Source organism: Bos javanicus, chromosome 8 (genome assembly GCF_032452875.1).
Source record: "Bos javanicus breed banteng chromosome 8, ARS-OSU_banteng_1.0, whole genome shotgun sequence".
NCBI classification, from domain to species: Eukaryota; Metazoa; Chordata; class Mammalia; order Artiodactyla; family Bovidae; genus Bos; species Bos javanicus.
This window is the reverse complement of record NC_083875.1, coordinates 87,330,461-87,358,376: the sequence shown is the minus strand read 5'-3', so window position 1 is coordinate 87,358,376 and position 27,916 is coordinate 87,330,461. Positions and strand designations below refer to the sequence as shown.

At 40.5% G+C, this 27,916-nt stretch overlaps 1 protein-coding gene across 6 annotated transcripts in view; it reads right to left on the bottom strand.

The window, feature by feature from the left end:
- The window catches only part of AUH (AU RNA binding methylglutaconyl-CoA hydratase), a 220,688-nt gene that overhangs the window by 43,103 nt on the left and 149,669 nt on the right, over positions 1 to 27,916 (bottom strand). For all 6 annotated transcript variants that reach the window (XM_061426278.1, XM_061426280.1, XM_061426281.1 and 3 more), the window contains one exon: positions 4,716 to 4,903. In XM_061426278.1, coding sequence (XP_061282262.1) covers positions 4,716 to 4,903 — 188 coding nt within the window. The remainder of the gene's footprint in view (positions 1 to 4,715; positions 4,904 to 27,916) is intronic.

Genomic DNA, 27,916 nt, shown 5'->3' with positions numbered 1-27,916 from the left:
TGCAGGAGATGCAGGAGACGCAGGCTTAATCACTGGGCTGGGAAGATCTTCCACAGGAAGAACAGCAACCTACTCCAGTATTCTTGCCTGAGAAACCTATGGCTACAGCCCAAACGGTCACAAACAGTCGAACACAACTGAGCGACTAAGCACGCACGCAGGGCTTTTAATTATTAATAAATTGTAATTGTAGCAAACTACTGCATCACCACATGACGCAGAGCCCACAGCGTGCTGCAGCACAGCACACTAGATGTTTGGAGGACGTCGGCAGGTGGCATGTGTCCAGTAGAAGGCTTTCTATTGTACAGCAAATCTCCCTACAAGTAGGAAAAAGAAAAGGAGGTAAGAGTGTTTGGCACAATTAACATACCCATCAGTGGTTTGACAGAAGGTTGGGCTGTATGTTGTCACCCTGCTTATTTAACTTATATGCACAGTATATCATGTGAAATGCCAGGCTGGATGAAGCACAAACTGGAATCAAGACTGCCAGGAGAAATATCAATAACCTCTGATATGCAGATGACACCACCCTTATGGCAGAAAGGGAAGAGAAACTAAAGAGATGCTTGATGAAAGTGAAAGAGTGAAAGTTTAAGCTGGTTTAAAACTCAACATTCAGAAAACTAAGATCATGGCATCTGGTCCCATTCCTTCATAGCAAATAGATGGGGAAACAATGGAAACAGTGACAGACTTTATTTTCTTGGGCTCCAAAATCACTGCAGATGGTGACTGTAGCCATGAAATTAAAAGACACTTGCATCTTGGAAGAAAAGCTATGACCAACCTAGACAGCATATTAAATAGCAGAGACATTACTTTGCCAACAAAGATCCGTCTAGTCAAAGCTATGGTTTTTCCATTAGTCATGTATGGATGTGACAGTTGGACTATAAGAAAGCTGAGCACAGAAGAACTGATGCTTTTGAAATGGTGTTTGAGAAGACTTGAGAGTCCCTTGAACTGCAAGGAGATCAAATCAGTCAACCCTAAAGGAAATCAGTCCTGAATATTCATTGGAAGGACTGATGCTGGAGCTGAAGTGCCAATACTTTGGCCACATGATACAAGAACTGACTCACTGGAAAAGACCCAGATGCTGGGAAAGACTGAAGTCAGCAGGAGAAGGGGACGACAGAGGATGAGATGGTTGGATGGCATCACTGACTCGATGCACATGAGTTTGAGTCAGCTCCAGGAGTTGGTGATGGACAGGGAAGCCTGGCATGCTGCAGTCCACGGGGCTGCAATGAGTCGGACATGACTAGAGATTGAACTGAACCGAACTGGGCTGGAGATGAGGCTGACGCTCTTGATTAACATGGGAGTGCAGATATCATCTGTTTTAGCCAGTGGATCTGTATCGTTCTTCCCTGGGCATCAATAATTAATCACAATGATGATGTACTAGTAAAGACATGTCCTCCAGGCAGTACTCCCACATTACACAAAAGCTGCAGGTCCAGATGAGTCCTTCAAGATGTGTGAGGGTCAAAACTGAGAGCCCTCTGCGAGAAGGTTTTGTCTTAGAAAACCATAATCCTCCAGATGGAATTTATTTGATCACATTTTAAATTCCTGAAAATTGTTATGAGTGATGAATTAGAATTGAATGGTATAGTTTAAAGCACCTTTTGAATTAAAATGCAAGGGGCTCTAAATAAGAGGCACAACAAAGGAATCCAGTAAGTGCATAAATGCATGATAAATGCATGATGGCATGAAAAATGCCTTTTTTTTGGTTATCAGTTTTAACCTACCTAAATTCATTCCTAAATCATCTGCTGAAAAATTTTAAGACCCTGCAATTTTCTGAGACTTAGGCAAGTATCTTAGTTAGAATTCTTCCAAACGTAATTTGTATGTACTATTTCTTTTTAAGATCAACAATTCACTAAAAAACAGAACAAAACAGAGTACTCCTCTCAATGAGAATTTTATCCTTTCACTTTTATCACCAGCTGACCCAGACAAATGCTGGCCAGACTTCCACATGCACAAAAGTCCCCAGGTCCCTTGTTAAAACGGTGATACTGATTCAGGGGTCGGGGATGGGCCGTGCTCCCAGGGATGCCTGGACTGCTAGTCCACAGACCACACTTTGGGCAGAACTGGAGAAATAGGAAAATGAAAACACTATTAGATATAACGCTTATTCAATTAGCTTCTCTTTTAAAATATGAAACCAGTGTCTCTTCTATATATACAAACCATTTTTTCCCTCAGATAGAAAAACAGAAGTAGATACACACAAATACAGAAATCACGCAGAAATCCTAATTGTTTAGGAGTTTCCTGATTACTTAGAGACTCATCATTTAGTAACAAGATCTTTAAAAATAAAGATTGTTCCATCTCAAATTCTGCTTTGTAACTTGTGCATATAGTTTCACAGTTACACATTTTCCGAAGTCATCTGACATCTCCCTTCAGCTGGGGGAAAAATAATGTTAGCAATTAATGTTCTCAGAGGGTGTCCTTCAGATGAAAGGGACAAGGAGGACAGCCTGGTTTACCACATGGCAGGGTGCGGCCAGATGTCAGTGTGGAGGTGGGGAGAAGGAGGCTCTAGGGTGGGGTGAGCTGCGGGCAGAGAGAGAGAGAAAGAGAAAGAGAGAGCGCGCATGTGCGAGAGCGAGATAGCATACGAGAAAGCCAGTTCTCAGAGTGAGATAAAGAAAGGAAGCACAGAGGCACCAAGCGGCTAATGAGCCACCCGCCACCCTGGCGGAGACCTGTAACAGGGAGCTGAACACTCACGTCCAAGGACCATGGGAGGCTGTGAATCTCAGAACTGGAATTACGCCCAAACCTTCCTTAAGTACATTGCTTTACTTCAATTGAGACATGCTCTGGTAGTCAAGTTTTAAGCTAGAGGAAGTCACTAAATCTGTATGGAGTTAAACTATCACTTCTCCTGATATGTGTACACCTTTAATCTCTCTTTAGCTAGATGTTTCCTTAATATTTTGAAGAAACATTAATACCAAAGTTACAATGAGAGCTTTCCTTAATCTTAAAGTAGTGAAAGTCTTGTATTAGCTCTCTACTGATTTAGAGTATAAGGCTCTGTGTTACCTCCAACAGGGAATGAACATATATAAGGGCCCCACCCTGAAAGAGCTTACAGCTCGTAACTTAATTGAGAAGGACTGAAATAGCACCAACACTGGGCAGTGTGGCTTTAGAAACCAACTCAAATGAGAGGCCCCAACTGACAGCTTGCAGGGGACAGGTGTGCCACAGCAGACCTGGGCTCTGTCTCACAACAAAGAACTCCAAGGATGCCTCCTGAAACTGGATACAGAACCCCGAACAAATGTGGAGGGTGCATGCATTTTTCTAGAGAGATTCATGAGAGTCCCCAAAAGAACTCATGGCCTCAAAAGAGGTTACAAATACTGCTTGAGTTAGAAAGGAAGTAATTTTGACTCCAGAAATGGTTCAGTTCAGTTCAGTTCAGTCGTTCAGTCGTGTCTGACTCTTTGCGACCCCATGAATCGCAGCATGCCAGGCCTCCCTGTCCATCACCAACTCCCAGAGTTCACTCAAACTCATGTCCATCGAGTCGGTGATGCCATCCAACCATCTCATCTACTTTCGTCCCCTTCTCCTCCTGCCCCCAATCCCTCCCAGCATCAGAGTCTTTTCCAATGAGTCAACTCTTCGCATGAGGTGGCCAAAGTACTGGAGTCTCAGCTTTAGCATCATTCCTTCTAAAGAACACCCAGGACTGATCTCCTTTAGAATGAACTGGTTGGATCTCTTTGCAGTCCAAGGGACTCACAAGAGTCTTCTCCAACACCACAGTTCAAAAGCATCAATTCTTTGGCGCTCAGCTTTCTTCACAGTCCAACTCTCACATCCATACAAGACTACTGGAAAAACCATAGCCTTGACTAGACGGACCTTGTTGGCAAAGTAATGTCTCTGTTTGGTTAGGGAACTATAATAAAAGTTTTACAATCCATTGGGAATAAAGACAAATCACTAATTGTTTACTTAGCAAAAATCCTTTAATCTATGATTTCCGAACAAAGGACTATTTGAAAAATACTTCTGAAACAGAGAATCAAGAAACCCTTCCAACAGGTCCCTTGACGCTCTGTTTATTATTAATACTACTGCTCACGAGGATTAAGATCTGTGAGTAAACGTGCAGTGATTCCCAGATTTGAAGTGCACTTCTGAAGAAGTGGATTGTGCACAAAGGAGTTAAAACAAGGCCTCCATCACCATGAAACCAAACACAATAAGATACACAAACTGGTGCTATTTAAGCAGGTTATCTCAAGGTAAGTGATCTCAATGAAAGCTCGCTTGACATAATGGACTGTGGGCTCCTTATTTATTTGTGTTTCAGTTTGGGGACAATCCAGTGTGAAAGCCCATGTGTACAGTTCAGGTCAGGAGGACTAGTTGGCGAACAACTTAAGTTGCTGGGAATCTCTGTTGCATGTGATAAACACGCATGTAATATGTTATCAATGTACAGCTACAGTAAGGGCCTTGAACTACCTTCAAATCTTAATTCTGAAGGCTCTTAATGTTAATCTAGTATATGATTTCTAGTTTTACAGCTACCTGTACACTTCTCTACTTGGAAAGCAAGCAAAGGACATTATAGGTAGGTAAGATGATCCCTGGTTTTGTCAATTTGTTGTAAGGTTATAACAAAGGGCAAAAAAAAGAGAAAAGTAGTTAAATACCTGAGGTAAAAACTCTCTTGCTAGGTCCAAGGCCTTTCTGTAGGCAGCGTCCCCCTCCTGGTTCTGTTCTAGAACATGGCTGATCAAGCCCACTGACTTGGCTTCTTGGCCATCGAGCACACGCGCAGAGAAGATGAGCTCTTTCGCCAGGGACATCCCAATGGCACGCGGCAATCGCTGCGTTCCCCCTACAGCATGGATGAGACAGAAAACGCGTGCAATGACTTGGCACCCTTTCGTTTTAACATCTCAATTTTTCATGTCTTCTACTGGAAAAACAAACCAGGGCCAGAAGTTTGTATGTTAAAATTAAGTAACTGGAAAACTACTTCAAAACTTAAATCTCATTTCTTCATTACTTTATAAAAATTATTAAAACTCTAAAAGCACTTAAGAATCTTGTATCACTATTAAGTGATTCTGACACTGTCCATCACTGGCAACAGAGCTGTCGTGTTCCTGAATCCAATCCATAATCATTACTATGTCAAGAACCAAAAGATGCACAGTGGTGGAGGGGGCTGGGGCAGCCTCCTTCCCCTTAGCTCATTTGCTAAGAGGAATGACAGGTCCACCAAGCTTGGCATTTCCACTTCAGTTTAGATAAAACATCAAATTCTGAGGAATTCAAATCGTGTACTTTTAAAGACTTATTTACAGTAAATGAACTGTAAACTAATTTTAATTTAATGAAAATAAAAACAGATAATTGCTCATGAAAACAGGCTTTGTCCCATGGTTTTATTTTTTTTAAGGCAAGTGCTAATCATCCCCTGTTGCGGTATTCTATTAGATCCATGCTCACTCCAGTATCTTTAAGTGAGGAGACTGCGATTTCATTAAATAGAAAGCTAAAACACAAGCAGGTCATATTCTTATTGGTAGCTTTAATTCCTACCAACAGGAAGATGAAAACAGCTGCAAATCTTAAATCTTATCCCTAAGTCTTATCCTCGAAGTGGCAGCTGGGCTGACCGGAGGCGGAGGAAAGGCTGACTGTGAGGGTTCAGGGGAGAAAAAGAAAACTGTTGGTCACACATCTGAACGAGCTCACTGTGTTTCTTTGCCCATGAAGTTCATTCTGCATTAGCTGCCAACATTTGTAAACTGAGTGGGTGATTTCATATAAAAATTAGTTTTAACCTGGAAGTTAACTGCAGCTGCACCTTTTAGATACAATGCACTCAAGCTGCCACAGCCTCCACCACTTCCTACGACTCCAATACTGTAGACTGAGATGTTTTGATTTTCTTTAAGCGATTTTAAAAGGAAGGTAAAATCATTTCTTACCCACATCTCCATCAAAAGTTGGGGGGAGACGAGAGTCAAGTTTCAAGAAAACATATATCCCTTCAATAATTAAGTATATTCCTATGTGTTTAGCAAACAAAGCACACTGGTATTGGAAGCTTATGATGCTATTATTAAACAATTATGTTGAGAACCATGACCATGTTTTGAAAATATAGGTGATTTACTAAAAAAATAAATAGAAACAAACCTCAAAAGGATTGACATTTTCTGAAGGGATTGTTTTTGAACATAAATGAGTTTAGGCTTCCCTGGTGGCTGAGTTGGTAAAGAATCTGCCTGCAAAGCGGGAGACCTTGGTTTGATCATGGGTTGGGAAGATCCCCTGAAAGACAGCACAGCAACCCACTCCAGTATTCTTTCCTGGAGAATCCCCATGGTCAGAGGAGCCTGGCGGGCTACAATCTATGGGGTTGCAAAGAGTTGGACATGACTGAGCGACATGACTGAGCGACTAAGGCAGAGAAGGCAATGGCACCCCACTCCAGTACTCTTGCCTGGAAAATCCCATGGATGGAGGAGCCTGGTAGGCTGCAGTCCATGGGGTCGCTAGGAGTTGGACATGACTGAGCGACTTCACTTTCACTTTTCCCTTTCATGCATTGGAGGAGGAAATGGCAACCCACTCCAGTGATCTTGCCTGGAGAATCCCAGGGATGGCGGGGCCTGGTGGGCTGCCATCTATGGGGTCGCACAGAGTCGGACACGACTGAAGCGACTTAGCAGCAGCAGCAGAGCGACTAAGCACAGCATAGCACAGAGTACTGCTTCTATAAACTGCAGCTACTTATTGCTTACATTCCCCAAGCAGTTAGAGATGGTACGTTTAAAGGTATTTTATGCGACATGGCGAGAAATGTGTGTGAAAAATGAAGCGCTGACAAATTTGTTGCTCAGTGTAGTAAAGATAGGTCTGAGAACTTACAGAATAAACTTCATGGAAAAAGACAAGTTGTTTGGTATTTCTCATGGCAGCTGATCAGAACAGAGAGATACAAGTAATACAACCCAGATAGTTATATTTACTCATGGAACTGAGGAGGATTTTCAAGAGACTAAAGAACGTATAGCTATAGTATTCACAATAAGCACAACATTAGAGAATGATTCTTTGTTGTGTTCTATGAAAAGTTTAATGTAGACTGGTCAAAATTAACATGTGACCCTCAATGGTCACTGTTAGCGTGCACTTCTTATTCAATGGAAACTCAGTATTTTGCAAGTCCAAAAAGCTTAAGCCCATTCATCACATTATTTTGTAACAATTTAGCAAAGGAACAGCATGAAACTTAACCTCATGAAACAGCTGAATGGCACAGAACTCTGAACTCTAAACTCTGCTAGATGAAATGGATGCAGATCAATTGTCTGCTGGAGGAAATGATGTGAGACTCAGACACCTGGTGCTGAAGAGACCTTTCTGTTCTGCTGAGAACAGCGCATCACAGGATCTAAGGGAAAATCATCAACTTGGCTCAACAGCTAACACTGCATCCAAGACTTGGCTTTTTTGGTTGACATCACAAGGTATCTACATCAGGAACCTCATGTAAGTGCAGTCATACAGTATTTGTCCTTTTGTGGCTGGCTTATTTCACTCAGCAAACTGTCTTCAAGGTTCATTCATACTGTAGCACGTGTTAGACTTTCATTCCTAAATAATGCTGAATATGTTTTGTTTATTCATTCTGCTGATCATGTTTTGTTTATTCATTCATTAGTTGAGGAACATATGGCTTGCTTCCACCTTTTGGCTATTAGAAATAATACTGGGATGAATATGTGTGCACAAACATCTCTTCAAGACCCTGCTTTCAATTTGTTTGAGTAGATGTCCTTAAATGGAACTGCTGGAAAATACAGTAAGTCTGTGTTTAATTTTTGATGAACAGCCATACTTTTTCAAAACAACTTCACCATTGTCTATCCCCACCAACCTGGCAAAAGTGTTCCAATTTCTCCACATTTCTGACCAACACTTTGTTATCTGTTTTTTGATGGCAGTCATCTTAATGGGTATCAACTGATATCTCATTGCACTTGTGATTTGCATTTCCCTAACAACTAGTGACTTGAGCATCTTTTTCTGTGCTTATTGACCATTTGTATATCTTCTTGGAGAAAAGTCTATTTAGGCCCTTTGCCCATTTTTAACTGGGTTGTTCTGTCATTGTTGAGTTCAATGAGTTCTTTATAAACTCTGGATATTAATCCCTATCAGCCACATGACTTGCAAATATTTTCTCCCAATTCATTGGTTGCTTTTTCACTGCTGATAGCATCCTTTGAGGCAGGCAAAATTTTTAATTTTGAGGAAATTCAATTTATTTTTTTCTTTTGTTGTCTTTGCCTTTGGTGTCATGGCCAAAAAGTAATTGCCAAATCCAATGTCAAAAGTTTTTCCACTGTTTTCTTCTAAGAGTTCTGTGCTTTCAATACTTACATTAAGGTATCTGATTCATTTTGAGGTAATTATTGTATATGGTATAAATGTCCAACTCCATTCTTTTGCAGGTAGGAATCCAGTTTCCCTAACACTATTTGTCAAAACGGGCATGCTTAAATAGTTACACAAATATGCGATTTGATTTCCTCATGCTTACTAAAACGTAATCTTCAGGAAACCTGTTTAGTAAGAAATTATCTGGTTCACTTTCATATGCTGCAATCCAGTTCACAGAAATCAAAGACTGATAGCTTGAACCATATTTTTACTTTATGGAATTAAAGGTAACTGACCCTTTACTATCCTCAAGGATATACCATTTGTGATTTCAACCTTTATAAAGATGATATGACCTGTTTGTCTCTGTCAACTAATACTGATAGTGTGAGCAAAGAGCTGTACAAACAGAAGTTACTGAACTGCAGTGCAATACCACACAGAAGACTAAACATGACTGATGTGGAATTTCAGATTTCTACAAATATCTCAGGAATAGTCACTCCAAATAGAAAATCTTTTATGCCAACATTCTAGTCCAATTTGGAAGTACTTCTGTTTAGGCTATTTTCTATTATGAAATAAAGCAATTAACTCATTACAAAAGCAAGGCTCAGTGCATCATTGCACCCTGCAACCTGGGAGGCAGAATGTGCCCCTGAGATGTAGTGTGGAAGAAAAGGCATCAGATTTAAGTTCCAAATACAGAATGGAGTATCAGAGAGAATTATTTCAACTCACCTTTTATTAATTCTGAATATTAAATTCCAATATTAGCTCAGAGGTAAAGCAAAGATAAGTGTGTTGTATTTTTCTGTCAGTTGATTTCCTTATTTTGGGCTTACTTCAGCAGATCACACAACCTGCTAAGTTCCAATAGGGATTTGAGTTCAAGATGACTAAGTGCCATCTCTAGATATTCTTAATGACTGGTGAAATTAATCAGAACTAAAAATAGGGTCATCCCCAGTAGAATTAAAATAGTTCCATTCTGACTGCTGCCCTAACATATTCAAAATCAAACAGGTCTGAGATTGATTCAGACTTACACTACTGTCCATCCCAAGAGCTTCCAGCATTGACCCCTGAGTCCTTTGGGCCCTGCTCTGAGACTCACAGGAGTTTTGGTAACTTGCCCAGAGTCACAGAGTTAGGTGCAGAAACAGAATTCAAACCTACCTCTGCCTGATTCTTATCTACTATGTGGTAAAAAAGTAAAAAGCAACTTATGAAATAAATTCATGGCTTGATTTTATAAAATAAAAGGTATGCATGGGATACATATAATGCTAATGCTAAGTCACTTCAGTCATGTCCGACTCTGCGCGACCCCATAGACAGCAGCCCACTAGTCTCCCCCATCCCTGGGATTCTCCAGGCAAGAACACTGGAGTGGGTTGCCATTTCCTTCTCCAATGCATGAAAGGGAAAAGTGAAAGTGAAGTCGCTCAGTCATGTCTGACTCTTAGCGACCCCATGGACTGCAGCCTACCAGGCTCCTCCATCTATGGGATTTTCCAGGCAAGAGTACTGGAGTGGGGTGCCATTGCCTTCTCCAGGATACATGTAAATAGCTGCATAATATTAAGTAGGCACATACATATTTAAAATGAATCCAGAAAGCTGTCTCTATGGGACCAGCTGATAGATAATGATCATTTTTTTATTCATTCTGCTTGCCTGTATTTCAAAAATGTTCTGCAATATATAGGTAATAGGGATAAAAGTGCTACATCATTTTTCAAGAGCACAGTACAGGGAGACAAAGAGCTGGCCACTAAGTAAAAGCCTCCCACACCACTTTCTGCCTATGTTCCCAGGAAGCTCTCCAGGCAGTGGGAAGCCTCAGGTCTCCTGGGTTGCAATGTTAATACTATGAAATCATGGTATCAGGTTGGCCACTCATGTGACATTCTTGCAAGTACCCCACAGAACTACCAAATAGGAAGAGATATATGAACATGAGCTGAGAACCCATGCAACAGCTAGCTCACAAGAGTCCTGCTAAAATACAAGTAATTTAACCCTTTCCAAGGGTAGTAAATTTAGAGCATGTTTTACTTCCACAAAAAACAACTATTCTTAAGTCACTTCATCACCAACCAGAAAAAGTGTTTTGTTGTGTTCCACGAATCTGCATGAAGGGCCATCAGAGTAATAAACAGAAATAGCATACCAAAGCCACATTGCTATGTCATGAAAAGAGGGAGCATTGTGGACAGTTACCCTCCCCTTTCTATTGTAGGCATGCTCAGAAAATGCCAGTTGTTTTCTAAGGCTTTTTTGTTTTGTCTCTGTCAACAAGGAGACTTTGATTCAGTGGGATCTGTTGATCCAGTGCTGTAAAACAAGAGGTAGGAGATGATTCATTTTTAATAGGCAACATAATTTACATAACCAAAGGAGTACGCGCCATTTCAGAACAGGTACCTCAAATGCTGTATACTTGTTACTTGGGACCGTTTTGGAATTTCTCTTCTGGAACTCATTTTCAATATTACCTTACACATTTGTTCACTCATTGAAGTACTTACTGCAGCTTCCTATTCTAGGCAGGCAGATACAGCTGTGAACTGAAAAATCCCTGGAGTGCACACAGTTTAGACAGAATGGCCAAGCAGGTGACACTAGGGCAAAAACAGAAGGAATCAAGGGGTGCAAAGCACACAGATCCTGTAGGGACTGCATCTGACTCACAGAGCAGCACAGGGAGACCAGAATGGCTGGAGCACAGTTCAAGGGGAGCAGGCCCAGGTCCCATGGGTCCCTTGGACCTGCAAGGAACTACAGCTTACTGTGTGGGTGACACAAAGCCAAAGGGCATCTGAGAGCATCTTCTGAAAACAGTGGTGCAGGAACATTAACCACTAGTGAAGATGTGCGTCTGAGGACAAGCTATGGTTATTATGAGTCAAGAAGATGGAGGAAGTAGGTAAATGTTCATATGACTTGTTCATGGCTCCAACAGGCTCAGAGAGAAATTTCAGAACAACTTCCCAAATGCTTTCAATGTCTGTCATGTTTTGGCTGCCTAACATCCACTGTTCCCATTAAAATCCTGGTCTTGCTGTTGGAGAATACCCCCCAGTCTCCCTGCCCACCCCGCCCCGCCCGCCCCCCACCGCCCCTGCCCCAGTTGTATACAGGCTGGGACAGTAGAGAATTCCTCCAATGGAGGCCAAGAAAACCAGACCCTTCTTCTCTCTGCTCTGGCACAGCAAAGCAGGCATCCAAGACAGGTCTGGTTCACTGGATGTTAATTCTTAGGACTAGGAGTCCTGAATGGATGATAAATAAAAATAAATTTTCCTTTTCATATACGGCAGCCAAAGCCAATTTCTATTATGTGCTTTCCAACATCACGAATGATACGATATACTAGGACTTTTGTTTTTCTCTTTCCTTCAAAAATGGTTAGATGAAGCTGAATGGGGGTTTATTTGTTCTACTTTTCCCAAATAAAATCCATTTGTTCAATCTCTTAATTTATTGGTCAAGTGATCAAATATGTGCTAGATGCTGTCCCAGGTGCTGAACAAATGGTAGTGAATGAGACAGGCCATCCCAGATGTTACAAAGCTTACATCTTAGAGAACAAAAGGAAAGAAAAGGGCAATTAAACAATGACAAGAGAGAACTGAGGTTGTGATGAATGTTACAAAGAGAATTTAAGGCAGGGAAAAGATTGAGATAAACATTCAGTTCAATTCATTCACTCAGTCATGTCCGACTCTGCAACCCCATAGACTGCAGCACGCCAGGCTTCCCTGTTCATCACCAACTCCCAGAGCTTGCTCAAACTCATGTCCATCGAGTCAATGACGCCATACAACCATCTCATCCTCTATTGCCCACTTTTCCTCCTGCCTTCAGTCTAAAGAACTGATGAAGAACTGATGCAATCAGGTGGCCAAAGTCATTAGATGACTAACTTAGTTTGGGTGGTTGGGGAGGGCCTGTTTGATAAAGGTGAGGCCCATGTCTGAATACTAACAGGGAAGCTACACGAAGATCAGACAGAACACCAGTGATGAGATCAGCCATGTAAAGAATCTATGGGGAAGCCAAGCTTAGCATGTTTGAGGAAGAGAAGGAGGCCACTGTAGCTACGGTGAGGGAAGTGGCAGAAGTGAATTTGGACAGGCAGGGTTCACATTATATAGATATAGTGGAGGTTTACATCTTATTCTATGTGTGATATAAAGACACTGGGGGGTTCTGAGTGTAAGTGACATAATTCAGTTTGCATTTTAAAAGCTCCTTTGCAAGCTTGGTAGAGAAAAGATTATAGGGGTAAGATCAATGTGGGGTGTCCAGGTGGAGACCACTGCTGTCCTCTAAGTGAGACACAATGGCAGCTTGGACTGATACAGGGCAGCATAGGAAGGGATAGGGGGAGGGATTTGGGGTGAGTGTCCAAACTTGCTAGTAAAATGCTGTAGGGGAAAGGGAAATCAATCTAATGCCTAGATTTCTGGCTAGAGTGCAATTAGAACGAAGTGTGTTTCCTGACACTGGGAAAAAGGGTGTGCACTCTGGCCATGTTATGGAGCAGTCAAGCTTGAGATTAGATACGCAGTCAAATGTTTATTAATAATCACTATTATAAAGATGGCATTCAAGGTCAGGGGCCTGGATATGATCACCTAGGGAGACTGTTTAGATAGAAAGGAGCTGAGGAGGAGTGAGCAAAACCCTGAGAAGTGCCCACTAAAGTGAGTGAATAGCAGAAATGCAGGAGGAAGGTGATGCTCAGCTGGACATCCACCCCTACCAATGCCCTAGCCTTCTTCCATGGGAGTCAAGTCTGCAGGGGTATTCTAGGACAGTCTTTCCTCACTGAAATAAAGACACCCAGGAATAAACAGGCCTTCTCCCAGGATGCTTCCATGTCGACATGTGACACCTGGAGCAGTGACAGCCACCTTGCACCATGATGGAAGCCAGCAAGGGCAGAATCTTCAAACTAAAGACTGCACAGCCGAGAGATGTCACTAAGCTGCTGAACTTACCAATCCTGAGACTGCCCTATTGTGACTTCTTATGATTTTACCCGGTATTTTCTTATTGTTTAAGCTTCCTGACATGTAGGTTCTTGTTATTTGTACCGAAACTGTCTGTAACTGTAGATGAATTAAGGAAAGAAACCTGAAAATACATTTTAGGGAGCAGAAAGCAAACACACTAGGAAAGTAATGGCATGACTTCTCGGCAAAATTACCTACATATTTGAGATTTGTGGTTGTGAGATGGTTACCGTGGTTTCTTCTAGTAATCCCTAGCCATTTGGGGACAAAAATGGAGGAGGTAGATAAGCTAGAACTTCACTAGACAAATGTTAAGAAGAGACGAGGTGCTAGGCAATAGCAGTGACCGACATGTACTGAGCAGACCCTGCAATAATACCATGTCAACTATCCTAAGCACTTCACATATATTTAATTAGCTCATTTAATTCTTACAGCTCCTCTATGAGGTTGGTGCAAAGGCAGTTAAGGGCATTTGTAATTTGTCATATCACGAAGGACCATGAAACCCAAGTTGGGTAGAGAGAGGAAGGACTTGGCTGAGAGTGAAATTGCCCATAGACTTGATGATTCAATGAGGTCCCCAAAGATCTGAAAGGTTAGGATGTCGCAGAGTGAGATGCAGGAAGCCTAGATTCAGAATGGAGTGATTACTGATGATGCTGGGCTATCGTTTATCACTGCACCACCTGGGAAGCCCTTTTGCATAGTCACATATATTTAAATAATTTAAAGCAAGCTTCTTATTTGATATTTCATAATTACAATGTAATATATAGCCAGGAGTTGGTGATGGACAGGGAAGTCTGGCATGTTGCAGTCCACGGGGTTGCAAAGAGTCAGACACAACTGAGCAACTAAACTGAACTGAACTGAACTGATGTAAATAACGGAATATAATTTATGGTTTTATATTATAAATTATGTCTTAGCAGTATGTATAAGGTAGAACATTTCAAGTTTGTTTTCTGGGTTTCCTTTTAGTGTTTATATTTCCCTGTCTTACGATTTCATGAAGAAAGAAGCCATGTTAATAAAGGGCATTGTTGAAATACGTTAAGTTAAAAGTTATCTAGATGCTGCATTAAGGGCATTTGTTGATATAATTAGAAGTGACTACTGACTATTAAGAAGTAAGTATCACCTTTTGATTATTTCTAAATCCCCTCTCCTAAATAGAAAGCTCCACTTAAGGTTGTATTTTCCTTGAATTGTAAAGGTAACACTGCAATAAAATGTTAACATTGGGGGTTTCCTGGTGGCTCAGTGGTAAAGAATACACCTGCCAATATGCAGAAGACACAGATTTGATCCTTGATCCAGGAGGATCTCACATGCTGTGGAGCAACTTAGCCTATGTGCCACAACTACTGAGCTTGTGGTCTAGAACCGGGGAGCTGCAATTCCTGAGCCCACGTGCTGGAACTACAGAAGCCCACACATCCCAGAGCCTGTGCTTTGCAACAAGAGAAGCCACAGCAATGGGAAGCCCATGCACTGAAACTAGAGAGTAGCCTCCACTTGTCACAACCAGAGAAAAGTCTACACAGAAACGAAGATCCAGCACAGCAAAAAAATAAGTAAAATTATTTTTTTTTTAAATGTTAACTTTGGATTAAAAAGTCTGTTGCAACTGATTACTGTGAAACTCTGTCAGAGGGCTTTAGGCAAGTTTTCTTGACAAATCTTGGCTAGATGTTCACAAAACAGACTTCCTCTCACTTCTACAATGGAAGAGAAGTGTGTTATGTGAACAAACATGACATGCTTACTGGTCTCATAATAGATCATGTCACAACCACACAAAAAAGCATAAAAACAACTATTTTTCAATTTGTGACCATGTTTAAAGTGTTGTAATACTTCATATTTCCTGGGATTTTTTACTTTTTTTAGCATGTTTTAAAACAATGAGAAAACATAAGACAAACCAACAGACACACACACACACACACACACACGCTTACATATAGGAACAAACAAGACAGGAATACATGCGAAGGAAAACCTGACGGTCTGGCTAAACCCCAGCAGAAACTATCTAAAATCTATCAGTTTGAGCTCTGCTTGGCTTACACTAAAGGAGTACTTAGGAAAAACTTTAAAACTTTCTAAGAGCTGGGGCACAGAAATAAAAACTGGACATCAAACATTTTTCTTCAAGAGCAAATTAAGCTTCCTGGCAACAAATTAAAACCTTTGTGATAAGGCCTTCATCAATATTATAGAAAATTTTCTTGACTAATATCCAATTTTTAGAGAGACAGGTTAAGAACAAAACTATACTCTTAAATGTTTGTAAACATTTTCCCCAACAAATATCTAAAGCATAACTGTTATCTTTTTTTAACTTCTGAAGAATATAATTGCTATATACTGCATGAAAGAAAGCTGGTGTTCAGCAGCTCAGTTGGGTCCGACTCTTTGCGACACCATGGGCTGCAGCACGCCAGGTTTCCCTGTCCTTCACCATCTCCCAGAGCTTAACTCAAACTCATGTCCATGGAGTCGGTGATGTCATCCAACCATCTCATCCTCTGTCGTCCCTTTCTTCTCCTGCCTTCAATGAAACAAAGTATCTTACTTTTTAAAATGATTTGTCCATTTTGAGCCACCTATGTCCACCACCAGCACAACATGCTCCTCTACCACTCTCTAGGCTGTGCGGGCTCTGAACTTAGGTTCCCCGGCAGCACTAAGTGGTTCCTGGAGTCCTCCTTCGTGGATACCTCTCTCCCACCCCAGCACAGCTAATGGGTAGGCAAATGACCTAAATCAGACCAAACTATCTCTTGCAGTCTCATACATGGGGTCACAAAGTGCTGGACGCAACTTAGCAACTGAACAACAGCATATACACACATGTATACATGACAGCCTTAGAGAAAATTATGGATTAGCTTTCTTTAATACAGTGATATTTACTAAAAATACAATGTTTCACGTCTACCTCACTGGATAAATCATGTAATATGAAATAAATCATATTTAGCAGCTTGATAGTTTTTAAAACACTGAAAACAAATCAATTGTGCAGTTAACATTCCCTAACCCACATGGATGGTGAATACAGTAAAGCATAAACCAGGTAATCCGCATTTAAGAAAAAACAAGTTTCATCATTTCTAATGATTAAATAAGGACTGTATCAGTTATTCAATGTTCACTGCAAATCATCTCAAAACTGAGTGGCTTAAAACAACAGATATATATTCTATGGGCCAAGACTGGCTCTGGGTACCTCTGAGGCCGCAGTCCTCTGCTTCCAGGCTCACTCACAAGGTTGTTGGCAGATTCCCTCGGTCCCCTCTACGTGAGCCACTCCACAGGGCTGTTTCTTCACAAGGCAGGTGACTCTTGGGTAATTCAAGAGAGAGAGTGCACAAGATGGAATCCACAGATGTCTAATAACCTATCCAAGAGGTGATTTCCCATCTTTTCTGCCATATTCTATTAGACAGAACAGAGTTTATAGCCCCAGGCTTCACAAACAGAGAAGCTGCACACAGCATGAGCATTTAGAGGCTGCTTACCACACGGTCTAAGACTGATTAAGCAACACATGCTATAAAGGTCATCTTTTCTTCTCCCCATCTTTCCTTTAACCAAAAACAAGTTTCTCCAGAGCACATTCAGACTGTTTCCCAAAACTTTAAAACCACCTTTCATTTATTTCAAAATCAAGGAGGACATAAACAGAACCATTTAATGGTTCTGAACAACCAGATAATGTTAACCATTATCTTGAAAAAAATAATAGAGGGGGGAAAAGTAGGAAAAGTACAAAATAGAAGATGTTCCTTTGGAAAGCTCATCCCATTACAAATACAGTCTTACCAACTACAAGCAGCAGAGAAAGTGACACGCACATATCTGGCCTTTCTATAGAAGGCACCGATTTAACTGGTCAGCAAAAAGCTTGGACACTCTGATTGTATATCATAAAAACTGGACCCTAATATTTTCCAAAATGGGAGAGGGGATCTAAGAAATGGTTTAAGATTCTCAATATCCAAATGATTTCTCTCTGGATTATATAAAATTTCCAAACAAGTACAGCACAGTTGTTGTGTGTACTTGTTGATTAAAGAAACAATATGTATAAATATTTGACTAAATGACTAAACAATGGAGTGAACATGAAGATCTGAATACTTTTAATTTTTTCTTCTCAAAAGCAGGTCACATGATAAATATTTGAAAATTCTGGCAAAGCTGCATCATCATTAATAATTTACTACATATTATGCAATTTAACAAATTACTTTTTGAGGCCACTACTATCACTATCCTTATTTGGCAAATGAGAAAATCAGAGGCTCAGAGAAGTAAAGTGACCAGCTCATGCCCACTAGGTACACCAGTGGGTGTGAATGAATTAGGTATATCTGATTCTGCAGACCACCTGATTTCCTAATGGCAAGCTACTTCCCCCTAGAAAAGACCAGATGCACAGCTCCTTACATAGTTATTCTTCATTAGGGCAAGGCCCTGGTAGGAGTTACTATGGTGAGGCAAACATAATTGCAGTTTCAGACCATGAATTTTAAATCATGATAACTAGGCTCAAATACATCCTTATTAATCAAAATAGGAACCATTACAATCAACACATTTTTGCCAATAAGAAATAAGTTTGTTTATTCCCATAGCAAAAAATTTATGCTTCAGGATTTGACGAACTCTTGGAAAGCATTTTCTGCCTCTTGCTGGTTGTAGGAGCAGTTTGCCTGCAAAAAGTTATTGAGATGCTTGAAGAAGTGGTAGTCAAGTTGGCAAGAGGTCAAGTGAATGTGGCAGATGAGCAAGATTTCCCAAACTTCAAAACTTCGTAGCCCAATTTGTTCAACTTTTGAAGCATTGGTTGTGCGACATATGGTTGGACTCTGTCATGGAGAAGAACTGAGCCCTTTCTGTTGACCAGTGCTGGTTGCAGAGTTGCAGTTTTCGGTGCATTTTATCGATTTGCTGAGTAGACTTCTCAGATGTAACGATTTCACCAGGATTCAGAAAGCTGTAGAGAAGCAGATGGATAGCAGACCACCAAACTGTGACCATGACCTTTATTTGGTACAAGTTTGGCTTTGGAGAGTGTTTTGGAGCTTTTTCTTGGTCCAACCACTGAGCTGTTCTTCACCGTTTGTTGTTAAAAATTCACTTTTCATCGAATGTCACAATCTGATCGAGAAATGGTTCGTTGCTGTTGCATAGAATAAGGGATGACGACACTTCAAAATGACAGCTTTTTTTTTATTTGTGGTCAGTTCACAAGGCATCCACCTATCGAGGTTTTTCATGTTTCCAATTTGATTCAAATGTAGAATGACCGACATTGAGTTCTTAGTTAACTTCTTAAGTAGTTAGAAGAGGATCAGCTTCGATGATGGTCTCAGTTGGTTGTTGTCAACTTCTGACGGCTGGCGACTATGCTCCTCATCTTCAAGGGTCTTGCCTTCTCTGCAAAACTTCTTGAACTAACACTGCACTGTATGTTCATTAGCAGTTCCTGGGCCAAATGTGTTGTTGATGTTGTGAGTTGTCTCTGCTGCTTTACGACTGATTTTGAACTCCAATAAGAAAACTGCTTGAATTTGCTTTTTGTTTAACATCATTTTCATATGTGTGTGTGCGTACACGCACAAATGCACACTAAATCACTTCAGTTGTGTCTGACTCTTTGCAATGCTATGGACTGTAGTCCGCCAGGTTCCTCTGTCCATGGGATTCTCCAGGCAAGAATACTGGAGTGGGCTGCCATGTCCTCCTCTAGGGGATCTTCCTGACCCAGGGATCAAAACCACATCTATGTCTCCTGCATAGGCAGCTTTCTTTACCACTTGCGCTAGATGGCTAGGGGCAACATCACTTCCATAGTCTAAAAGAACTACAAAATACACAGCAAGTAATGTCATTAACAAAAAAAGTAAAGTGAGAATTGTGCATTAAAATGGTATATAACATAACCACATTTAAGAATATATTCCAATATCAAACAGCAAAATTCAACAATGCAAAACCACAATTACTTTCACACTAACCTACTAGTTAGCATAACAACATAACTGGATATCTGGAACAGAAGGAAAAATTAACCCACTGGGTCTGGTATCAAAGACAGTGAACAACGGCAGAAAGTTTCAAATCAAAAGCACCACAGAGTGGTCAATTCCCACTGGGAAAGGGTGCTGGAGAGAAAGAATTACAATTCGAGGCCCACAAAACAGAAGGCACGCGCAACATCTGCCATCCTTCCATCCTGGTGGCAGCTCTTCCTCCTCACTCTCTGCTCAAGATCTTGATACTGGACTGCCTCTACTTTACCCTGTTTTTTTTTTTTAACATTAACCCTGTGGTTAACGTTAAAGGAAAAGGTCAGAAGCATAAAAGATGTGGAAATGACCTCAAGGCACAAACCCTGAGATGAAGGTGCCTGGGCCAGTGGGGCCATGCCTCCTCACCCAGACCTCCTGTATCGAATAGCCTACTTTTCAAACTGTGAACAGAAAAACACCATAATAAGCAAAATAAATGAAAAAAAAAATGATATTTCAAGTAGGCAAAACTATAAAGATGAGCTAATTAGTATTATTTCTCATAGGGAGAACCGCAAAACATTTTGTGTAATGAGAGTAGAAGATTTTATTATTTAGAGAACTAGTCAGCAACTGTTTCATATTAAGAAAGCAGGATAAACCATTCATTATTCAGAGCATATCCAAGCAAGATGAAGCAACTCTAACTTACTGGAAACAAATTACTTTTATAAAATACATCCAACATCTAGTCAGTTTTTCATAACTCTAAAATCATGTCACAAGGAAAACAGAAAGAATGCCTGCACAAAACTAATCTTGTCTACACCCTAAACAAAATAGAACAGTCATAGGCTATAAAACAACTAAAATCTCTCTCTGAAATGGGGAGATAAACCACCCCCAACACACAGTGGCCACCTGTAGACTTCTTGGTTACTCCTTTTGCTCGTAGTCACTCAGCGTTTTCATAAATGAACAGAAACCTCAGCTACAGTTTTAATAAACATGTTTTTTATATATTAAGTTTCATATTTCAAACTACATTAAGGCGTTACTGGATGTAAAATATGTATGAATTTTACTTTTCTAAAGGCTGACTCTCCTTCCCTCTTACCCACATTTTACAACCAACATGCACAGTTGAGTATATGAGCAAATGACCAGGATAAGACAGGTTGGTCACTGCCCTTTACTCCTTCTGGCACGTCCTGATTACACACACACATACAACGAGAGGTTCCAGAGGCAACCCCTGCCCTCTCCCTGTTCCAGGAGAACATTTGAAGGAACTTTCACACAAAATAGGGATTAACTGCTGCCATCTCAGCAAGAACAATGAAAGTTCTGTCACGACCACCAGATAATATGTCTTATTTAACAATGGACTGACGATGGCGCTCCTGTGAAAAACTAAGTTTGAGATACAAGTATTAAAATTAAGCCATACTGTCAGTATTTTAAATGAAAAACCTCTATACACATTGGAACCATAATATGCACTGAGGATGAATTATGTACACTGCAGATTTTCCTAGGGAAGATATTTGGCTAGCGTAGAGCTAACTCCTCTACTCTCTTTAAAAAGCAACAAAAATTAGTTGAAAACTCAATGAGGGAGGGAATGAGAAGTGGGGAAGGAAAGAGCAACGAAAGAGAAGTGGCACAATCATGGAAAAGCAGAGGCCAGGTAATGCACACAACAGATTTCAAGTATGGCCACAGCACAGTGGGATTTTGAACAGGTAACACAGAAGCCATGTGGAGTAAAGATGGTAAATGGACAAAACCTTGTGTCAATACTACACAAACCCTTTCCTGTTTGGAAAAAAAGCGCTGTGAAGGCACCCCCAAGAAAAAATGTTAAAACCCTGAGAGACAGGGCCCTCTTTTTTCATTAGGTTGTCCTACAAAATGGAGAGGTTGCCATTCTGGTTTTTATCTGATAAAAAATTGGAGAAGGAAGGCAGAAATTATCATGTTCATCTCACCACTACCTTCAACAATAAGGATTTAATAAAAAGAAAGCCAAAAGTAAAAATAAAGAAAAGAAAACCGTAGAGATCAGCATAACCGAGCAGGGAAAAGCAACAAGTGAGCAAACTATGAGGTATCCAGCGCAGGCTTACCGACTATCTGGAAGCAGGGTGTTCCTTCGAGACCTTCTGCAGCCGAAATGGCTTCATAGAGCAAAGAAGCAGCTACCTTAGGACACATCTTGCTAACAGACACATAAAATCAATCGAGATCAAGCACAGATAGATACTCACAGACACAGTTCAAAGCTCTAGCAGCTCGATGTTGAGGTGCTGAGTGTGACTGCTGGGGAGGGAGCTTGGCGGTGCCACTGCCGCCGCACAGGAAGGCACTGTCTCTGTAACGGCTACTGCAAAACAAACCCTGAACATACTATTCCTATTTTTTGTCTCTTTTTCATAAAAGTGAAAACTCTCTTCAGATTCCTTTTGGTTAGTAAAAACAGGTACTAATGTAGGTCTTTCATAAAACTGAAGTGACATAAATGGAACTTTCAAAAAGAGGGATAGACCTGTACTTGTATACCAGTGCAGGAGGTTTAAGAGATATGGATTCGATCCCTGATTGGGAAGATATCTCCTGAAGTAGGAAATAACAACCCACTCCAGTATTCTTGCCTGGAAAATTCCATGAACAGAAGAGCCTGGCAGACTACAGTCCATGGGGTCAGAAAGAGTCAGACACGACTGGACAACTGAGCACGTATCTGTATCTGCTGAGAGTAGCAAACTCTGGTGTTAAGGGACTTACAAGTATTACCTCATTTAAACCTTCCAGCCTCCTTATGAAGTAGGACTATCATTATCCTCTATATAGAAAGGATACCAGAGGCCCAAAGTCAGGGCTAGTAAGGCAGGAGTCAGTATGCAAACCTGGCAGTTGCTCCACCTAGAGCCCTCTCACTCCATGTGATCTCAGGAGTCACCCTGGACCCCCAGCCATGTTCCCTAATCATACACATGTGCCCATGCGTGGTCTTCCCATCCTTTCTATCTCAACCTGGAAACAGAATACACACAGGGTCTGGTGGGAGGGGGTGGGGACAAGAGCAGAGTCCATGCACACCAGGGACCTGCTGTCCCAAGATTCCAAGGCCCCCGTCCCTAGGGGACAGAGGGTGTGTCTCATGGGAAACGGCCCTGGCTAGGTGGAGAGAGCCTGGGAAAAGACTCTTAACAGACTTCCTCCAGCCCTGGTGAGTGACGCCTGCCTCCCCGCATCCTCTCCTCTCATTCTCTGAGAAGACAGGAAAAACAAGCAACACTTAGCCCTGAACCCGCAGTTCACTCACTGTGTAACAGAACAACAATCCTGATAGAGACGATAAAAAAAAAACAAAAACGTGATAAAGAAAAGGTATGTGGATGTATTTGTATTTTTATCTGTATATTTTTGGGTAAATTCAAAATTCTTTCTAAATAAAATTTAGAAAACTAAAAACAAAACAAAAAAAACGTGGTGATGAGAAAGACATGACATTCTAACAACAGAAAAATACACCAGCATCCTCACTGCTTAAAGCAGAGCAAACAAGGCACCTTCAGAAGACAGCAAAAGCACACAACAGGCTAATAACACAGTCTTTAAGAAAGCTTAGTGCAAGAACTGAAGGCAAGTTTAGATGATTTAGAGAAGACATGAAGTCAATGCATAAGACAAAAACAGTGATGATAAATTAAGAGACTGGAAATGAAAAGTGAGGTTGCAGAGTTTAGAAAAATACTGGGGAACAAAATTAACATTAATACAGAACTAACAAATGAATTGGAAGTAGCACCATAAAAGTAAGACTAAAGACATAGAGCTAAAGGCAAAATACTTGCAAAAACGGTAGTATATGCACAAGAAGTTAGACGCTAAGTAAATAAACATAGGATGGACACTATTTAACAAAGAAAAACACTGTTCCTAACAGAATACAAGACAACGAGGCTATGGATCAAAAGCCATACGATCAGAATGTCAAAACAGAAAGCTGGAAAAAGTGTGGGAACCTTAAAGTCATCCATAAGTAGCTGAACCATGCCACCAACCGCCTTCCTCAGACTTTTTACATAAAGACACTCAAGTCCTCACTTAAACCAGGATCTCAGTCTCCTAAATCCTCCTCTGCCCTCCCCAATTCTTCAGCCTCCTCACACTGCTCTTCCCTTCTCTGCAGCCTACCCTTCCCACTGCCAGAAGACTTCAGACACATTCTTGTCAGGATCCTTAATTTTACTTCTTCTCCTTAATCTTGCCATTCCCTTAATCTTTCATTGCACCAAACTGGCAACTCTCAACCATGGACTAAGCCACCCTTTTACCTTCTTGGGATTCTGCTGCTTGACAGTACAACAGTCTGCAAGAAATCATGAGGATGTATGGAGTGGTACTCCAAAGGATCTCCTCTCCCTCTTGGTCACACACACACGCATGCATGCAATACCTCACCCCCCAACTTCTCCATCTCCTGCTCCTTTTCTCATCCACTGACATCACTGGTCTTAGAAGGAAGAAGTATTCCTTCTCCAGTCTAAAAGAATCCCTCTATTTCCTTCAGATCAGAGACAGGGAGTCACTATACTATTATTCTCTCTGTATTATCGACCCCCTCCTGCCTACCGTGTCTTCTTTGACCGTAAGCACACTCCCTTTGTTTCCACAGATAAAACATTCATAAAAACACAGTCTTTCAGTTACAAGAAACCTGACAAACACTTAAAACAATGGCACAAACCATTATTTCAAGGATGATTCTTGCTAGTAATGATTTTTTCAAGAATGATTATGATAGTAATCATAGATTTTCCTTTAAGTAAGCTAACTTACTAAAAACTAAATTCATGTGTTTTATTTTTTTTATTTTTAATACACTATTGTCATGATAACAAGACATATGAGATACCTCAGGTTTAAAAAAAGCACCTGTTTCAGGGAAAGGAAAATGATGGCTAAAAAAAAGCTGCTTTTTTAAAAAAATTAAGTTTTTCTGAAAGGCTCTCCTTCAAAACAAAGAAGTACAACAATTAATTTTGGATTAAAACCAAGAATGGTAAAACAAACAGACAAGAAACCAAGAATGATGTAAAAGAAATGTTTGATAAGGGGTGTCCAAGAAAAAGAAGTAAAGTAAAATAACTTTGGCTGCTGTCTTGAGGTTCTGAATTCAAGTGCCACACCTTCCCCACCTACCCCGTTGGCCACCCACCCCAGCCAGGGGCAGTCCCGTGACCTACACTGGCCAGTGGTGCAGAAAGCAAGGGCTTCATTCACCAGCACCTGCAGGTCTCCACCTACACTCAGAACATGCTGGAACCAGTCAGCCTGTGGAGGACAGAAGATGAAGGATGGAGGGGAAAGACTTAGTCACCCTAGTTAACCCAGGGGGTCTCTCCTGGACCAAGTGGGCCAGCTACCAGGCATGTGGGAGGCCCCTGCAGGAGCAGACCTGCCCAAGGCACCTAGCCTAAATCACTCACACATGGGCACAGGACCTAAATAAATGGTTATTGTTTCGAGCCACTTACTTTCCGATTGTTACACGGCATTATTGTGGCAAAAGACAGCTGGCACACAGACAAAATCTCTTGGGGGAACAATCACTAGACATAAAGAGAGGCACAACTGTATTTAATTTCTCTGAAACATGGACTGAGAATAGAGTAAATCCACAGTAAGCAAGGGAAGTTTTGATCCGTCCTATCAGAACACAATAGATGAAGAAGATGAAACACTGGTTAGACACAGACAGAGGCCTGATCTGCACTGCTGTCTGCTCTGAACACTGAGTCTTACTGGGACCCAGCCACCATGAGCAGCCAGGACAGAGACCGAAAGGCCTCAAGGCCTGATGACTTTACTGTCTGGTCCTTTATAGAAAAAGTCTCCCCAGCTCCCCAATATACATGATTGGATAAAATACAAGTAACAAGTTTCACCTAAAGAACTCTGCACCCTGTTTATTACTTTCCAACATACAAGCAACATGTATGAAAACAAGCTATATGCTAGGTCACAGAGTAAATCTTAACTGTGTTTTTTGCATACAAAGTAACAAAGATCAGATATCAAACAAAAATAATCTCCAAAGTATCTACATTTCAACATTAAAAACATAAAGATATATACATACTAAATGACAGGTAAGCATAATAAACAAGATAGTTACAAAAACCATATAAAACTTCTGAACAACTGACATGCATAAGAAAGCATGGTAACATGCTTCTAAAATTTATAAATTTAATTTAAAAATTTTAAAAATATATAACAGGTTGACTACAGCTCTAAGAACTAGGCTATTTGGATCAGACTATTGTTCCCTCTGTAAACAAACATGCAGAAAGTTAGGTTTCAAGTTAAAAAAAAAAAAAGATAGATAGCACTAGACATCCAAAAGAACAGCAATGACCTTCCAGGCCATTTCAGAGATGAACAACGGGAATCAAAATCACAGAAGTGAGTAGAACACAGGCACCCCTGTAGTTCGGGCTCTTGTTCCAAGGTTCTAGGGCCACAGGGGTACAGAAGAGAAGTCAGGGCTCAGAGCATGAACAAGGAGGCCAGAGGAGACCCACCCACTACACAGGTGGGACTTCAGAGGGGTCTCTTAAGGGGAAGGTAAACCAGATCTCCATCCTCATAAGCATAAAAGGCTGCTTTCATGCTGAATAGAATGAGAGAGGGAGGGGGAAAAGAGAGAGAAGCTCCCTGCCACCGTGGAATTCTGTATCACAGAACCTGGATACTTGTGGCCCCTGAATGTGATCTAAGGGATCCAACTGTCACTGCTCTGGGACAAATGGCAGAACAGATGCAAATCTCTGGGGTGGGGGGAGGGGGTGAGAGACACACAGTCAACCCCCACTAGAGGGTCTATGAGTAATTTTTCATGGGGAATGGCCAGCAAGCAGCCAAAAATATTCAGACACACACACACACAAAGATAAGAACAAGAGTCAACAGAGACCAAGGGAGTAAAAAGACCCATGCACACTTCAGAAACGGAATGACCAGATACATATTTTAAAGCAACTACATTTACCATATGTAAACAAATGACAAACTTGAATATATTCTCAGGGAACAGAAAACTAGAAAAAGTGACATCGCAGATTTAAAAATGAACCAAACAGCATTTCTAGAAAGGGAAAACTTAGTAACCAAAATGAAAAACTTGACATACATTTGGCAGCAGACTGACTGAACATAGCAAAACCAAAGTATAAATAAACTGGAAAATGGATCTGAAGAATTATCCAAAATACAACACAAAGAGAAGGAAAAAACAGTGATTAGGTCTAACATAAATTTGATCAGAGTATAAGAAGAAAGGAAAGAAGGAACAGGCAGAGACAATATTTCAAGAGATATGGCTGGGTATTTCCAAAACACTGAAGGATATGAATTCATATATTAAGAGTGCCAGTGAATTAGGAGCAAGACAAATAAAAGAAAAATCTACCTAAATGAATAAAATGGAGTTCCAGGAAGCCAGACAAGAAAAAAAAAAAAAAACTGTTAAAACAACTAGGCAAAAAAAAAAAAAAAGAGAGAGAGACAGATTATGTTCAAAGGAACAAAAGCTAGACTAGAGCCAAGTTCTTTGGTATGACAAAAGCCAAAAGAGAGTGGGATATCTTCACAGGGCTGAAGGAAAACAAATGCCAACCTAGAAGCCTACACCCCATGAATTTACTCTTCAAAAACGAAGGCAAAAACATGAGAAAAAACAGAAAGTTGTATTTATTTCTCTCAATATGTGTCAGATTAAATTCCAAACAGATTGAGATCTAAAAGTAAAAAATGAAGGGCTTCTCTAAGGGCTTAAAAAAAAAAAAAACACTAGAGTGAATTATTAATAATTTGGGGGCTATATCTTAAAATCTATAGGTAATAAAAAACATTAAGTCATTAAGAAAAGAACTACATAAAAAAAGAGAGAAAAATTCTAAGGAAAATTAAAAGATATATAAAATAGGAAAAAATTTTGCAGTTGGAAAAATATCAGCTAAAGAATTAATTCTTAATATGTAACAATACTAAAAATTGAGACTGATAATTTAATAAGAGAAAAAGGCAAGAGTTAGACAATTAAAAATTCAATTGACCTGAAGGAGGCTAGAATATGCTCCAATAAAATCTCTCTTTAAAATAAGGATTACTTTGAGCTGAAGGTAACTGAGGAACAGCAGACATAAGAAAAGATCTAAAAGTAAAGTTTTTCTTTTAAAAGGAAACATATATTTATAAAGGAAATTTCCATTTGTAAAGATGTCTCCCACTCCAGTACCAGGAAAAGGAAGACAACTTTTAACAACTCTTCTAAGGTGGCAACCCACTCCAGTACTCTTGCCTGGAAAATTCCAT